At 43.8% G+C, this 17,041-nt stretch overlaps 1 protein-coding gene across 1 annotated transcript in view; it reads left to right on the top strand.

The window, feature by feature from the left end:
- The first annotated feature begins 2,332 nt into the window (after positions 1 to 2,332).
- The window catches only part of ARG2 (arginase 2), a 23,127-nt gene continuing 8,418 nt past the window's right edge, over positions 2,333 to 17,041 (top strand). The window contains exons 1-3 of the mRNA XM_005149258.3: positions 2,333 to 2,503; positions 2,636 to 2,708; positions 16,237 to 16,414. Of these exons, the coding sequence (XP_005149315.1) occupies positions 2,387 to 2,503; positions 2,636 to 2,708; positions 16,237 to 16,414 (368 nt within the window). The 5' untranslated portion in view covers positions 2,333 to 2,386. The remainder of the gene's footprint in view (positions 2,504 to 2,635; positions 2,709 to 16,236; positions 16,415 to 17,041) is intronic.

Genomic DNA, 17,041 nt, shown 5'->3' with positions numbered 1-17,041 from the left:
CTCTGCTCTGCCCGGCCGGAGCGGGGGGCCCAGCTGCGGGCAGGCGGCGGAGTTACCACAGCCGTGCGGGAGCGGCTGTGGCTGAGGTGAGCTCAGGGAAGCTCTTACGGCCTGTCTCACTCCCGGCAAATGGCGCCTCCCCGGCAGCAGGCGTGCAACCTTGTGCTGCCTTGTCCCCGGTGCCGTTTCACTTGGCTACAGCTGGCCACGCGCCTTTCCGTAACCGTGGTCGGCATCGGGAGCTTCTGTGGCTTGCGAGTGTTGCTAATTCACTGCTCGCTTCCTCAGGGTTTTAATAGCGCTTTTAAACGACACAGGCTTTAGTGTTGATATGTACGTCTCTTGCCACGATGAAGAGATGGGTTTTCTTCCCCATTTGCCTTCACCAGTTCCTTATACATACATTTACCTTTTTACCTGTACCATCTTTTTTGCTCTTTTGCTTTTGCTTCCATACTATCTTTTTCCAAAGTTTAAAGCAGTATTTTCATGTTCCTTGATGTCTTAGTACATAATAAATTGGAGAGTTGGCCTTGTGTACAGAGACTTAATGAGTCTTTGGACTGTGTTTTCATTAATACTTTCCAGTTATTTCTTTGCATGGCTTGCCTGGCAGTCACATAAAGCTGTGATTTACAAACCATCAGACAAACTCCTTTGCCCCTTTGGTTTGTTCCCTCTCTCACATAGTCCTCGAGTGTGACTATTAGCTTCAATTGCAGATGCTGTCTTTTCTAGGAGCAGTATCTTCAGAGCACTTGGGTGGATACTGCATGTATAAACCTGTTCACTTGTTCTTGTGAGGACAGTGAGGGAATCTTTAAGGGATGTGAGAAACCGAGGGACATTGAAGAATCCCTGCTTGGCCTGGAGGAGCTGGTGATGGTTTGCACTAGCAGAGGACTCATGCAGTAAGTCCAGGATCTCATTGTAACATAAAAGCCAAGGTGAGGAATGGGCTGAAGTTCTGTAAAGGTGAGCTGGCCGGGAGAGAAAAAAGCAATAGCAGATGATGAACTGCAGAAACAGAAAAGAGAAGATATTGAAGTTAAAAGGAGAGTAAAAGAATTGTATAGATGGAGTGAAAGCAGAAAGAACCAGTAAATTGAAAACGGAGTTTCAGGGCTTTTATAAAGGGAAGAAATGTTTGTAGTGATGTAAAGTCTGAAGTAAATGGGAGCTCTGGTAAGACAGGCCAGGAGATGGGGACAGGGAGAAGAGAAAGATGAATGGGAGTAGGGAGTAGAAGAAGAAAAAGCAATGTAAAGACCTAGAAGGTGAGTGACAGGAGAGAACAAGTGTGAGCTCCTGGAGGAGTGGTTTCCATTATCGAGACATTATTGAGGTCCAGAGGGGAGGAGAAGATGTGGAAATCTTAAGAGGAAATAGCAAACCCGTGTGTTTTGGGTTTTTTTTTCGTGTCACTGGCACGTCCCAGTTTAACCATGTCTGCACCCTGTCATCTCATGGACGCTGCCAGCCTCTCTTTCAAACGTGTGTGTGTGGTTGGGCATTTGACAGTAGGAGTCACCTCACAGAATGGGAAGATGGGGCAATTACTAGTTTTTAAATCCCTTCTTTATCTGTAATCCTTCAAATACGCTGTGAGTAGAAACAGTGACAGCTTTCAGAACGTGTATTTCCTCTCGGGCCAAAACAGCCTGAGGTCAGGTACTGGCGGCAGGTGCTGTAGAGGTGGCTTTTGAAATGCTTTATCAAGGTTATCAGATGCAGAGCATCGCCTCAGGTTTTATTCATAAAGCCAGGGAGTGGTGCTCCTGCGAGGCGGCTCGGGGTGGCCAGCCGGGCAGCTCTGCTGGGCTGCGCTTTTGCCCCCACCGACAGTTCCAGGTTCCACCATTTCACACCGAGATGCTGCTCGGTGTCCCATAGCCGCCGAAGGGTGAGTACTGAGAGAAGGGGCAGTCCCCGAGACCCAGCCTGGCCTCTCGGCAGGGCGAGGAGTGCCGGCGCCTTACCTGCCGCAGGGGACTACGTGCGGGAGTCCCTGGGGGGCCGGCAGTGGAAAAACCCGGCGTGGAGCAGGGAAGGGCCCTGAGCGGCGTGAGGAGAGTGGGGGAGGGACGGAGGGGGCCGGACCGAGGCGTTGGCCATTGCGGAGGCGCCGTTGGCCGCTGCGCAGGAGCCGGGACACCCGCACGCCCCCGGCCCGCCCCCGAGCCGGGCAGTGGGCGCTGTGCCGCGTGCGCCGCGTGGGGCGGGACACACCTCCGGGCGTGCGCGCTGCCATTGGCCTGGCGCCGCTGGGGTGTGAGGGGCGGGAGGCGGGGCCCGGCCGCGGGACGCGCTGTGTGGGGCTGCAGCTCGTTAAAAGGAGCGGGGCGGAGGCACCCGTCATCCCTCGGCGGCTCCGCGGCTGTCCATTATGGCACTGTGCCGTAGCTTCGCCCGGCTCCTCTGCAAGCAGGCGGACGCGGGGCTGCAGCTGACCAAGCAGGCGCACTCCGTGGCGTTAGTGGGAGCCCCGCTTTCCCGGGGGCAGGTGGGCAGCGCAGCAGGGGGAGGAGGTTCCGTTCACAAGCGGTGCCGCAGCCGCTCGTCTTCCCGCGGAGGGGTCGGGCACCTGGCGGTCGGCAGCGCTGGCTAACGCATCCCCTTTCTCTTTGTCTCGCAGAAACGACGGGGAGTGGATCACGGCCCCGCGACTCTCCGCGCCGCGGGGCTGGTGGAGCGGTTGGCTGGGCTCGGTGAGGCGCTGTGGCGGGGGTGGGATGAGGTGTCGGGGGGGATGCGGGTCCGTCCCATCTCCCCATCTCCTGGCTGAGCATCCCTTTAACAGCTCAATTGGGTGAAACGTGACTCAGCCGCTTGCCGCGAGCTTGGGGGGTGAGGGGGTGGGAACGGTCCCTTGCAGTGAATGCATGCGGACACCCCGGGTGCCCTGAGACACCAGTGCCCGGGGGAGGCGGTGCCCGCCGCGCTCTGCGGCACCGGGGGACCGGGAATTGCGCGTGCGGCTGAGCCGCTGCCGGCGGCTCCCGAACAAAGAGTGGCGCCGTGTCCGGCGCACCGCCCGCCGCGTTCCCCGGCTTCCCTGGGGGGGGCATGTACCGCCCGTGTTGGCACGGGGAGCGCCCCACTGCGTGTGGGCCGTGTGCTGGTGCCGTGTTGGCTTAGGAACAGCTAGAGGAACGTGAGGTTGTGTAAAACCTCATGTGCGCTTCGTGCACCCAGCTAAATAGTAGCCTTGACTGTGTTCTTCTACTGCATACATCGTGCATGTGTGTTGTTTTACCATATTCATTACCAGCTACGTAGTTTGTTCCTAAAAATACTTGCATGTTTTTGAGTGACAAAATTCAGAACTTTCCAGAGCAACCCCTAGATTTGCGTATGAGGTCTGGTCTGAAGTTTTGCTTTGGAAACACTTGCAAGTAGCACTGCGGGAATGGAAAGTTTCCGGTCTTCTCGCTGTTAATACTAGAGCTATTCAAGCACATCCACGTGTCTGTGTTGCAGCTTCTCACATCTGTTCCTTCTACAAGCTGAGACCTGCAGAAAACTATCACAGAAAGAGGACATAAGAGACATAAACCTGTAAAGCTGAACTCTCTCTTGTAGAGCCTTTAATATAAACAGCGTTACTGAAAATTGTATGACGGGGATGGATTGCAGGGGTGCACCACAGAACTGTTACCTGCTCTGTGTGTGATTAGTGTTAGTGGATGCGTGCAGAGATGATTGCCTAATAGCCCTGCAGCGAATTTCTTGTGTATTATGAGAACTCTTTACAAAAGGAGCTTTTGTTTCTGTGCAGCCCTGTAGGCTTACCCTACATATCTTATGAATCACAAGCTGAAAAGTCCCAGTTCACAATCAAATGAGTAGACATTATTTTGTCTTTTTTTGTGCAGAGTTAAGATGTATGCCATCCTTGACAATACTTGAATTCCAGTGAGCATGATCTATAATCTCTACAAACATAGAAGAAAGTGTATAAAAGAGGTCTTGCGTACTGATATAAAAGCAGGTCTGGATGTTACTGAGCTTAGAGTTTACTTAAAACTATTAAGTTACTAGGCTTGAAAGGATGGTGTTATTGTAGACAAAACTGTAGACAGCAGTTTATTTTTATATTTATTACAAAATTTTCTATTGGAAGGCCTGGGGTTCTCTTTCTCGTAGTTCAGATTTAATAATGCCCTCATACTGAGAGTTTGCTTGGGGTTTTTTTGTTTTTTTTTTTTTTTTAAAAAAACCCAACAAACAAATCAGAAAACACCAACCTCCCCTTCCCCCTCCCCTCCCCCAGACCCACAAACTCATTTGCATGACACAAGCTCACTTCAATGGGAGCTTCGAGAAGGTAGAATGAAGGGAGAATACAAGCGCTTTCTGGATTCCAGTAATAAGAAGTTGTAGGTATAGAAATGAAGCAAGCTAACCTAAAAAGTAGAAAGTGAGAAAACCTTTCACTGTTTAGTTGTGTATGGACTGTTTAGTCATTAATCATTAATGCATGTGTAGATATTTTCTTGCTGTTGCCTTATAATTTTTAAAGGCTCTGGGATTCCTTCCTCCTTTTAATTTCCTGTTGCTCTCATGCCCTTCCACTGGGGAAGGGTTTGTTTTGTTGGGGGCTTTTTTTGTGTGTTGTTTGTTTGTTGGGTTTGTTTCTCCAGTCAGTGCTGATGTTTATTACCACTTAAATCTCTGCATCTCAATATGATATTGACAGATTCAGATGGCACATGTATTGTAACAGGTTCTGTGGTGAGAGTCCATCCTAAACAAGGACAGTTGCCACCACAGACAGAGGAGTCGTTTATCTTGCAGAGGCAGTCTGCTTGAGGGTAGGGTGGTAGATTGAGGAGGATGCTGCCATGGATGTAGCCGTTTGTATTGTGCACATCTGTTGTTCATGGAAACTTCACAAATTATTTTCTGTGTGGGCTGTTTATTTTTCTTCCCTGTGCTGGCAGCCTAGCTTTGCCTGGAGTACTGTGATAGTAGTGCCATTGCTTGGACTCCTGCCATACACTGGATCGGTAGTGAAACTTTAGCTGCTTTCTTTGTTTTTTCTAACATTATGCATTTTCTTGTCATGCACTGAAGGGAATAGAGACAGTATTGTTCTCGTTATTAACTTGGATATTCTATTTACCTGTTATGTTAAAAGAATTAATAATTTTTAATGGGATCTTGTTGCTTATTTTCCTGGAGCAGGTAAATAATACTGCAGCAGACCAGGTTTCTCCTTTGGAAAGAAAGACATTTATCTAAGATGTAGTAGGGCTTCTGTTCTCCCACCTATATTGGCTACTCCAGAAGCATTTGTGACTGTGGGGGTGTGTGTGTGAGTGGTTCTTTTTGTTGTTGCATGCTCATGTTCTCCGCTGAGATGTGAGGGATATATAAACATGATTTTCCTTGGCATGAGGTCAGCTGTCAAGTAAAGATTCCCTGTAGAGGAGCAAGGGTGGATTCTGGGCAATCTGAGGAAGGATAGATTGGAGGTAAAGAGGCAGTGTTCCCGTAGTCATAGAATAGTTAGGGTTGGAAAGGACCTTAAGATCATCTAGTTCAAACCCCCCTGCCATGGACAGGGACACCTCACACTAAACCATGTCACCCAAGGCTCTGTCCAACCTGGCTTTGAACACTGCCAGGAATGGAGCATTTACCACGTCTTTGGGCAACCTGTTCCAGTGTCACAGTAAAGAACTTCCTTATATCTAACCTGAACTTCCCCTGTTAAAGTTTGAATCCATTACCCCTTGTGTATTCAAATTCACTTCAGCCTGCATGAAATGAAGGTGCTCTGAAGTCTTCTCTAAAATGTAGCATTTGGGTAGTAGGATACATGAATGTTTTAATTGCAGGTGTACATGTTACTTTGAATGTTAAGCAACCACATGGCTTTTCATACATTTATATGCCTGATTGGCTTCCATTGATTGTGTTTGAGCTACATCAGATAGAGTGAGAACAACAGGCCTTTGTTTCCTTCTTTTTGCACTGCTTTACATTTTGCTTTCACTGGCTAGTATTTTTAGGAGGGAATTTTATCATTTCCTTCACCCTATCCTAGTTTCTGTTCCTCCATAGTCCTAATGCAGTATCATGAGCTGCTACTCTATCTTCTATTTTTTGGGGGATCCCTCCCTTGAAAGAGATTGACTATACCTACATGGTATGATAAATTCTTTGCTGCCTAAAATGATGACTGTCTATGAACTTGTTTCTGCTTAGGCTGAAATATGAGGAGGGAGCTCAGAGGCAGATGGTATTGCCAGTAAAGACTTGCTACACTTGCTAGAAGCAGAGAGAGAACACTGTTATGCATTGGTAGTAGCTTGAGGTGTACTCAGGAGGAGACTTAATGTAGCAGAAATCCAGCTCCCAAGGCAAAACCAGACAATGTGCAGCAGGGATAATTTAAAATACAACTGATTAAGCCTGTGGGGCTTTTTGCTTACCTTGGTGATGTTTGTCCTTTGGCTGCTTTTCATAAGGGAGATTAAAATATTAACACCTTAAAGGACTCTTCTGTACTGCAAAAGAAGTGCTATGAGAAAATGGAGACTTGTAACTCCCTGGTACAGGGCAGGAAAGGGTACAAAGCCTGCAGGGCTGTGCATTGTTCTGGCAGTAAAAAGAAATGGGTGTTATATATGGAAATTCTTAGACTTTCAGTGGGAAGTGGTGGGGAAGATAAGTGAGAGATGCACTTCACCTCAACTATAGAAGACACAAATTATGAAGCTCTTTAAAGTGAGAGTTTTTTTGACCTCCTCTGTTTACCTCAGATTAAGCGAAGAATCCTATCAAATGTAAATCCTGTGTTGCCTTGTCCTCTTACTTGAAGGAAAGACTATTATCTGATGTTTTCTACAAGTAGTGGATAGCTGTTATGTTAGTTACCATAGCTCGTGGGGTGACTTGGAGCACCTCTGCTGTTGCTGACAATGGAACAACTTTAGTATAAAATTAAGTATAAAACTTTGATATAAATTATATAAAGTATAACTATAATTATCATCATTCCTCCCCATTTTCTTTATTTAGAGCTGAACGTGGCTGGGTCAAACTAGGGTTTGGATTATGCTAGAACTGAAAGTTTGGATATGCATTGCTGGTTTGACAAGTTAGCTACATATCTCTGCAGGCTACACACAGAAGCAGAGTTAGACTTGTCAAAGAGAGTGAGCATCTTATTACTAGTCTTTTGTTTGACTGGAGGAAAAACAAGTTCTTCATTAATAGGATTCAGGAGGTCAGTGCAATGACTCTGAAAGGAGTAACCTCCATTAGTAGAGGAGTGGAGCTGCCAAATCCCATGTGACTGGAGATACACTCCTGCTTTGCCTAAAACGATTGGACTGGTATGGTTAGTTTCAGTCTTAACAATAGATTACGAAGCAGCTTCTTCACATATCTCCTCTTTTTCCACCCAAATCTTTGTGGGTGAAGAGTTTTAAGAGAAAGATAAATAATCTTTCAATTATACACAAAGGTAAGTGCAAAGAAATACTTGTGCTGGGGTTCAGCACATGCTACTACAGCTGCAGTACTGCAAAAATAGTTTTCATCAGTCCATCCAGTAAATGTGTTTAAGGAGTTGCCCCGCAGGCTTTGATTAAACCATGCTGTTCTGCTTGCCCTGTGTTTGAATTGAGATAGTGCTTACAGACCATGCTTTGACAAAGATCCATTCATGTTAAGAACAAGATCTGTCAGAAATGCAGTATTGGGTTAGAATCCAATAAAGTCTAAATTTACTTGATAACATTGAGATCTGCTTTTTTAGCCTCTTTCCTCACCTTTTCTCCTGTTGATGAAATGGGAATTGGAATGTTAAAAACCTGCTGGCATTTTAAGCAGTATGTTGTTTAGTTAAATCTCTGTATTGCTAAGAGAGAAATGCTACTGTTCACAAGCTTTTTCTGATCACATCTGCTGTGAATGCTGTCAAAGCTGAGTCTATTAATTTGCTAGGAACATTATCAGGAAAAAATCAGTTAGGATATAGATGTCAGCAGCAGCTAGGTCTTCTGCCCTACAAAGCAGAAATGGGAATGCCCCTTTTTCATCTAAGCACTCCCCCCACTTTTTTTTCTTTACCTTTCCCTGAAGCATAACAGGTAAAAGGCAGCCCCCTTTTTCCTTTCTTTCCCTTAGGCATAAGTATGCACAAACACTTCTAGTAGTATCAGTAAAATGTTCTTATGCAGTACTGCAGCTTATTTCCAGAACTATAATAAATAATCTATTTATACAGAGATAGAGATCAAAGAGACACTTATTCGTATTTACCTCTCAAATGTTGATTAGCCATGATTGGTTAGCTTCAAAGCCCAATGGTTAGGCAAAACTCACAGCATGATCAAATGGATTGGCATTTGCAGAGAGCCTTTGAAATTGCCAGTTGTCAGAATACATCAAGGGCAGGTGCTTCTCTGCTCTGTGAGGAAAGGCAGTTAGGAGCTCATGCTGACAACCAGGCAAGCAGAATGAGCCCTGCTGAGGGTTTGGAGGAGAGCTGTTTAGGAGAGGCCTCCAGTGAGGCTATTTCTAGGTTGCTTCTTCACAGCAGACCTGATCAGCTAGCTCTTATTGAACATGGGAAGCTAAACTGCTAGAAGTGAAGGAGTGAGCTCTGACAACAGTTAGGGTTTATGCTTTTGAATGTTGTGCCTTTTGATAGTTGCATGATTACAGGTAGCCTCAGATGTTACTAGGAGAATGCTGACAGCAAAAGTACATGGTGTTGGAGCATTCCTTGCAGTAGATCAGTTCTGATTCTCTTCCTTTTCCTGTGCTGATAGAGGACACAATCTGCTTGGTTTTGCTTTGGAGTGAAAAACTTTGTGCCAGTCATCAGTTTGATGTTTGTTAGGCTTTTTGTTTTTTCCCTTCCCATTTGTGTGCTGCATATTCTAGGTTGTGTATTATCCATGCCTTTGGCTTTAAAATAAACTTTAATTTGGGGTTAAGTTCACTTGTGCTCTAGTTGTAATTATTCTTCATATCAGTTTAGTTTAAATCTAAAATATCAAGCTATGCTGATGCAGATCAGGCAACCTGAATTGATAATTTATTCCTCATCTTTCAATAAAGGGAGATTAGATTCAAGGACCAAAGAACAGACTGGGGTGGGTGGGGGGTGGTATATGTGTTGTATTTGGTTTTATGTTGATGACCTTCATCATTAATATTTCTGTATTACAAAATTAGTTTTAACACATGAGTTGGCTGAATTTCTGCACCCATTAAATTGCCTCTGGATTTGAGATAGATGCTGTTTTGTTCTGTTAGGGTTTTTTCTACCATGAGTGGTGTTGAACAAGAGGAGTTACTGGGGAGGGGTACAAAGGGAGATGACAAGAGGGGAAAATTTAGGTTAAAAGTTGGCTTGTGATCTGCTTTATGGTGCACAGAATCTGTTACTACCTTCTCATTTGAAGCTTGTTGTGGACTAATAAGACCAAGCTATGTACGGCAGGTATGTGACTATGTGAGTATGGCAGAGGATTATGTTTGGATGGAAGGTGGAAGTTTCTGTTGTAAAACTACCTGGTGAAAAGTGGGAAATGAGGCACTGAAGTGAAAAAATAAATGAGATCTTTCATTTGAATCTGAGCTGAGCTGGCCTGGTGTTAGTTTCTTGCAGCTGATGAGAGGGAGAGAACTTCAGTTGTCTCTGATGTATACTGCTCTCCCTCTGAAGTGTTGCTTATCTGAGTGAAATAATATGATAACTACTTCTGTAACAATCAAAAATGCAAGGTGCTTGTTGAAGAGAGGTGTTTTGGAATTATAACTTTCTATGGCTGTAAGTGCTTACGTGTGCTCTTGCTATCTGGAGCTGTTTCTGGGTTAAGCCTGTTTAAAGGGAATTAGAGCTTGAGCAAGGTTTGGTGAGTGACAGACTGCAATAGCTGCACCCTTGTCTCCTCTCTGATGTAAGCCATAGTGCAAATGTTTCCCAACACCTGATACTGACGTTTTTGGAGACCTCTTCAGGTCAAGCACACTCTATTTCATAAGAGATTAAGGTTATAAATTATTATCAAAGGGAAATGGGGTGGCTGCTCAATTTATAGTCAGAAAAAGTATTTGTTTCATTTTACACAAGGGACAACTTGAGACTACAGACTTGGTGGAGCAGTTGGAATTGGGTTTGCTTATTGATGTTGAATGAGCTGAAGCTTCTTCAGTAGGTACAGATACAGAAACTTTTGTCTTAAACCAGACCTTTCAAAATTCCAAAAGGCAGGATGGAAACTACTCAGATGTGAACTTGCCTTTTAGGTAGTGAAATTTTAGAGCTGGCAGAAACCTTTGAGGCATCAAATATTCGTATCTAATAGACTCCTTCCAGCAGGTAGATATTTAAAGAGATTTGGACACTGTGTATTGAACTTTCAAGGAAGGAGGTTAAACTAGACTGAAGTCTGTTTTGTAGTGGGAATCTTGCTAGCCTAATTTCATATTCATGTAGAACAAAAATATGCACTTTGAGTAGCTTTTACAATTCACTGAGTAATTCTGGAGGGTTAAAACTGTCTTAAAATAGTCTTCAGAATGCCGTGGTCATAATGAATTGAATCATTTGTTTGCTGTTGTGCAACATTTTGACAGCGTCTTTGAGAAGGGATTACAAAGTCCGTAGCATAAACCAATGAGCTTATACTGAAAAGAAGAATGGTAACAGCTTGTAGACCTCTGTTTTGTTCACAGGGAAGAAAATGTTAAGTATGTCTATAAACATTGTTCATAATACTTCTGGCTTCCTGAAAAGCCATTCTGTGTGTAGTAATTCACTGGATGGGCTGTAACGTGAGGAAACAGTGACTGGCTTTATAGAACACTTAGTACGAGGTAAGATCTAATAACTGGGATTTCCAGATTCCTTTGAAAGCTGTTCAGCAGGGTTTAGAAACCCGGAAGAGGAAAGACTTAATCTTCTCATTAATCTAGAATTGATTTCTTTTTGCCCCTCTGGATCACAGATAGCCAGTGTAAACAGGCAGTAGTACTATGAGATCTTTATTTTGTATTCCACATTTGTTTGTTCCCGTTCCTCTTTGCTGTCTAGGACAGCTGTTACAGTTGTTACAGTAGTGTGTCAGTGGGCCCTGTCAGCAAATAGACTTGATTTGGAAAGCTGAAACCTGCTGCTATCAGATTGCTGCTCCTGCTCTAGTACAGTATGATAGTAAAGGAGGATGGGAGGGAGGCTTTCCCTGCTGCTTGTTGCCCAGATGTTTTTTACAGTTAAATGTTCCCAGACTTAAGACTCTCCTGCTTTTACAGAAGAAAACCTTCTCTAAATCTGTGCAAGAAAGTGATTTACTATAGTAGCTGCTGCCTACTGTGGGTACTAAATAAACACTGTATTTTGCTTAAGAAGATAGGAAGTGAACATGACCATTGTCATAAACTTGCTAAAGGGCATCTTATGTCCCAGTTAGAAGCATTTTTGGGTTGAGCCTGAATCTCTTAAATATGTTCTTAATTTGTATTTCTCCCCCACCCCACCCCCCCCAAGTGAGGCTCTTAACCATGGAAAATGTTGGTTTACCAAAAATAGGAAAATTCAGATTCTGGATGTGCAGGCTGAAAAACGAACTGCCCTCCATTTTGTGGTCTGCTGGTTGAATACCTATGGGACCTTACCCTAACCTGATCTGGTCAAAAGAAGTTGACCTAGGAAAGATCTACTGTACAACCTGTTTTTGGGCCAATTTCTTTATTTTTTTTGGCTGAAATGTGCCTGCAAGCAGCTCTGATAAAACTGTCAGAGGGGGGTACTTGAACCACTGAGGATTGCACTCCTAATCTGTAGAAGAGATTTTTGCACCCTCATAGAATCATAGAATAGTTAGGTTTGGAAAGGACCTTAAGATCATCAAGTTCCAACCCCCCTGCCATGGGCAGGGACACCTCACACTAAACCATGCCACCCAAGGCTTCATCCAACCTGGTCTTGAACACTGCCAGAGATGGAGCATTCACAACCTCACTGGGCAACCCATTCCAGTACCTCACCACCCTAACAGTAAAGAATTTCTTCCTTATATCCAGTCTAAACCTCTGCTGTTTAAGTTTCAACCCTTTACCCATGTCCTATCAGTACAGTACCTAATGAATAGTCCCTCCCCAGCATCCCTGTAGGCCCCCTTCAGATACTGGAAGGCTGCCTTGAGGTCTCCATGCAGCCTTCTCTTCTCCAGGCAAAACAGCCCCAAACTTTCTCAGCCTGTCTTCATATGGGAGGTGCTCCAGTCCCCTGATCATCCTCATGGCCCTTCTCTGGACTTGTTCCAACAGTTCCGTGTCCTTTTTATGTTGAGGACACCAGAACTGAACACAATATTCCAAGTGAGGTCTCACGAGAGCAGAGTAGAGGGGCAGGATCACATCCTTTGACCTGCTGGTCACGATCCTTTTGATGCAGCCCCAGGATATGGTTGGCTTTCTGGGCTGTGAGTGCACACTGTCGACAACTCAAGTTTCTCATCAGTCAACACCCCCAAGTCCTTCTCCACAGGGCTGCTCTGAATCTCTTCTCTGCCCAACCTGTAGCTGTGCCTGGGATTGCTCCAACCCAGATGTAGGGCCTTGCACTTGACATGGTTAAACTTCATGAGGTTGGCATCAGCCCACCTCACAAGTGTGTCAGGGTCCCTCTGGATGGCATTCCTTCCCTTCAGCGTATCAACCGAACCACACAGCTTGGTGTCATCAGCAAACTTGCTGAGGGCACACTCAATTCCATTGTCCATGTCAGCGACAAATATATAATATATTAAACAAGACCGGTCCCAACACCGATCCCTGAGGGACACCACTCGTTACTGGTCTCCAGCTGGATATTGAACCATTGACCACAACTCTTTGAGTGCGACCATCCATCATTCACACTGAAAGGAGGACTGCTGTGCATACGTGCATCTTATACTACACGATATATACTGGGGTGGGGATGCTGTGCTTGCTAACCAATGTAAGCTGCTTTCCCTATCTGCCCACATATTTTTCTAGTTTTCAGAACCTGGATCTACTGTCTCTTAAAAGGCCCATATATAGTCTTTATATTAATTTTCTATGCTGGTTTAAAAAGCTGTTTGTTTATAAGTATTCGTACCTTAAAATAAAGTGCCCCAGCTACCAAAGAAAGCAAGTGCATGTTGTTTGGTGTGGTAGATTATCTAAATCTTTCACTACTGGCCAAACAACCAAAAGATCCACCAGATTGATCTGCACTACAGCATGTCTATCCATTGGGCAGTTTCTATCTTGGGCAAAATAATGTAGTTGAGAGATTTAGCTTTCTAATTTCTTTAAATCACAATGATGTGCAAGCAGGCAGATGAAATTGAAAACTGTTCAGGTCTCTGTTAGACTAGGATCTAAGAAGCTAAATAAAAACCACGCGAATATATCAATAATTACTTTAACAATTGAACATAAATTAGTTTTCTTTGCTATTAGTAAGCGCTGAGACAAATATAAATGTTGATTTAATCTCTAATATCTGGTCTGTCCAAATAAATATGTGCACACAAGCACGTACACATTTTTATTCACTTCAGGATACAGTTTATCTGCATACTGTGAATTTTCTTGTGTGTACTTTTACTCACTGTGTTTTCGCTTTTCCTTAAGGTCATTTAATCATAGCTTCCACAGCTCAAGATGTGTCTTACAAAAATTAAAGACATTAATAGGAAGGTTGGATTTGTGCATACTTCTGCAATTAGCTGTAGCTTACTCAGCCACTGGTTAGCTGGCTGAAAACATTCTTATCACCCTGGGAAGCTTGAGCTATCTGTCTACAAGTACATTAGAACAGTGGGCCTAAATAAGAGGGAAGCACAAGGCTGTGAAAAGCTGCTTCAAGGTTTATGAACTCTTATCTGAACAACAATAAACTTTTGAAGATGTTAACAAAAACTGAAGGTCTCTACTGTGTTTAACAAACATTAGGTTTTTCTATAAAAAAAAGTAACTAGAGAGAGGGATCTTAATGTAGGAGATAGGAGAGGGCCATTTGTCCAAAATACAAACAGGATGCCAGAATTCTGGACCCCAGATGTGTGTCTGCCCATCCATGTCTACCATACCCACACTGTAAGCTGCATGAACCTGATGTGACTGTGGCATTTTTATTCAGAAGCTGAGCCAAGTCTTTTTGCCTTTCCCTAACCCCATTTGTAAAGAAAACTTCTCAAAGACAAGTGATAAGTCTCTAAACATACTTCCTAGGATCTGCCATGTTTGACCTGCCTTAAGCATAACCTTAAGAATCCAAATCAGTTCCTTAAAGAACTATGAAAGGTGTCATGGTTGGTTCTCAGTTTTACACTGATCTAAAGATGGAGCTTCATGATGCAATTTCCTTTCATTCTTTTTCATCCTTTAATGGGTAAAAATACTGTGATGTTCATATATGTCCTGTAAGGGAGAGCAAAACATAAGTGGCAGTCCTTTCTTCCATTATGTTGTGTAATGTGGTGTCTTGCAATGTGTAAGTCACTGAACACCGCTCCCAAATGCAGATTTACTTCCCGCACATGTCGGAGGTATTAGATCAAAGGTATTATTAACTTGAACAGCATCTCCAACAGCTCTTGATACTTACTGAATGATGCAATGCATTTGAAGCCTTGCTTCTACAACTTCTCTCCTGGTCACACTCATGTACTTTCATCAAACCTGGCAATACTGTAATGCACAGCAGTGTGCATGTGTGTGAGCAGCAGCCTTGCAGGAAGACGCACATTAAAAAAGGATTCTCGACCTTTGTTGAACATCTGTCAGAACTTGCAAGTCTTCTGATTCTGCACAGCAGCAGAATGAAACAGAGGATAAAAAAACGTAGTGGTCACATTGAGATCAGATAACACATCCAAATCTGACTAAAATTCCAGAGCCTTCATCCTGCTGGCTCATTAGGTATTGCCTAAGGGAGGAAAAAGACTGCTGTTGTGTGCCTGTGTTGCCTTTTGAAAACCAGGGAGTGGTATGTCATGGGCCTGCTTACTGCTTCAAGTCTGTGTAGGTAATGTTTTTTCTCACAGTTGTTGAGACTACATTTAATTAATCTTTTGTCAGTTAGCTGTGTTCTGCTGATATATCCTGTTCTAGGAAATACCTTGACATATGCCCATCTATGCCCCTGCTCTAAAAGTATGTTTGCCTGTTTCCGAGGCATCTGATTCTCCCAGTGACTGACTAGGGGAGTGATTCTGAAGAACAAATGGGACAGGTCTGACAGGTATTCAGGGTGGTCTTATGAAGCAGCTATTGGTGTAGCTGTAAATACCTTGGTGTGTTCACAGTCCTCATCAGTGCTTCAGCAGCAGGTCTATCTGAAACTGAGAGGCTCTGGCCTCTTAGAAATTTTGGTATCTAAATGTTAAAGTGCATGGTATTAGACAGCAGAGCTAATGTATTCAAAGGGTAATCTATAACATGTGTGAACAAGAATTAAACTTTAAATGCAGCCAGTTAATAAATATGCTCCCTAGTTTCCTCATCTGTGAAGTGGTGCCCTTTCAAGGTAAGTAGACAAAAATACACCTTAGGAAAGGCTGAGTCTTAGACCCAAAATGTTGACAGGCTTCAACAGCCAATTAAGTTGTAGCTGGCAATGATAGGATCTTAAAGAGGGTTGGGATCAAAGCCTCAGAATTAAAGTGCCTTGTAGAAGATCTTGCATTGAGAAAATGGACAAGTTGTCTTACAGAGCACTAGCACATCCTCCATGGAGGTGTGTGGAAGTGCTGTAAGGCAATTTCCATTATTGGTAACTTGGCACTTCTGTGCTTGGATCCTTATGGGGTTTGAAAATGGAAACTAACTGTTAACATTCAGGTAGATAATAAAATGCGTAGTCCTGGGCATCTATGGACAGCTGAGCTCATTTAAGGCTGTATATAATCTGTCTAGTTGGGAAGGAAGATGGCAATACAAACTGTGCTTTTTCATATTAAAATTGCTAAGAAATAATTTAAAACCCCCAAGCTCCTTTTCTATGGTCATTGTATCTCATCACTAAACTGAGAAACAATACTGTTTTAAGCTTTCTAATCTGTAAAGCTGGAACAGGGCTGTTTGTAAGAACATGCAAATCGTCAAATGAATCTGTTCCCTTCCAGTTGCTCCTTCCTACATGGCCAACTGATTTGCCGAGGGGACCATATTTTGAACATTTCCCTGGGCACTGAAATAATTAGCTTTCTTTTTCTGCTGCTGTGTTTCCAGGATGCCAAGTGTATGACTTTGGAGATCTGAATTTCACTCAAGTTCCCAACGATGAACTGTACAACAACCTGATTCTATACCCGCGGTCAGTGGGTTTAGCCAGCCAGGTGCTGGCTGATACTGTGAGCAGAGCAGTAGCTGCTGGGCACAGCTGTGTGACTCTAGGAGGTGATCACAGGTGAGCTGAACTGGAAACAATCTATGGTGCATGCTGCAGGTTGACACTTGGAGTATAAGAATTTAATTAAACAAGGGGATAGTGAGAACAACTTGGGGTCATTTCCTGGCAATAGCGTAGGTAGCAGTGTTTGGATTTTCCTGCTGGGGCTTTTAGGGTGGAACATAGAAGACAGATACAAAAATCTGACTTCCCAAGACAGTAGTGCTTAGTCCAGACTTCTGTGATCTGCAGATATACTAATGAATGATGTTTTCCTGTTTGGGAGAGATTGTGTGATCAGTTCCCTTTAGGAACTGTTGTTTCTTTATTGCTGAATATTTAGTGATGTGTCTCTTTTCAACTCTCAGGATGTCTGTCAACTCATAGGATGGGTTCGTAATGCCTATACACAGACCATTTTGTAATAGATCTTACAACACATGAACCTTTTTGTCTCTTTCACTAACTTTTGGTCTGAGAATTGGTTGAAGAAGGTAGAGCATGTAAGAATGAACTGTGTGGGAAGGTGTCATGACTGGAATAAAAAATGGGTGAAGAGCAGAACTGATGAGTGAGCACAATCTATTTTCTAACAGATCATCTGGAGCTAGAACAGGTGAAGATTAGGGTGTAGGAAGGGTGGCA

This window comes from Melopsittacus undulatus, chromosome 4, assembly GCF_012275295.1.
Source record: "Melopsittacus undulatus isolate bMelUnd1 chromosome 4, bMelUnd1.mat.Z, whole genome shotgun sequence".
Lineage (NCBI taxonomy): Eukaryota > Metazoa > Chordata > Aves > Psittaciformes > Psittaculidae > Melopsittacus > Melopsittacus undulatus.
Note: the sequence above shows the minus strand (reverse complement) of the source record. Positions and strands in the feature narration are given on the sequence as shown.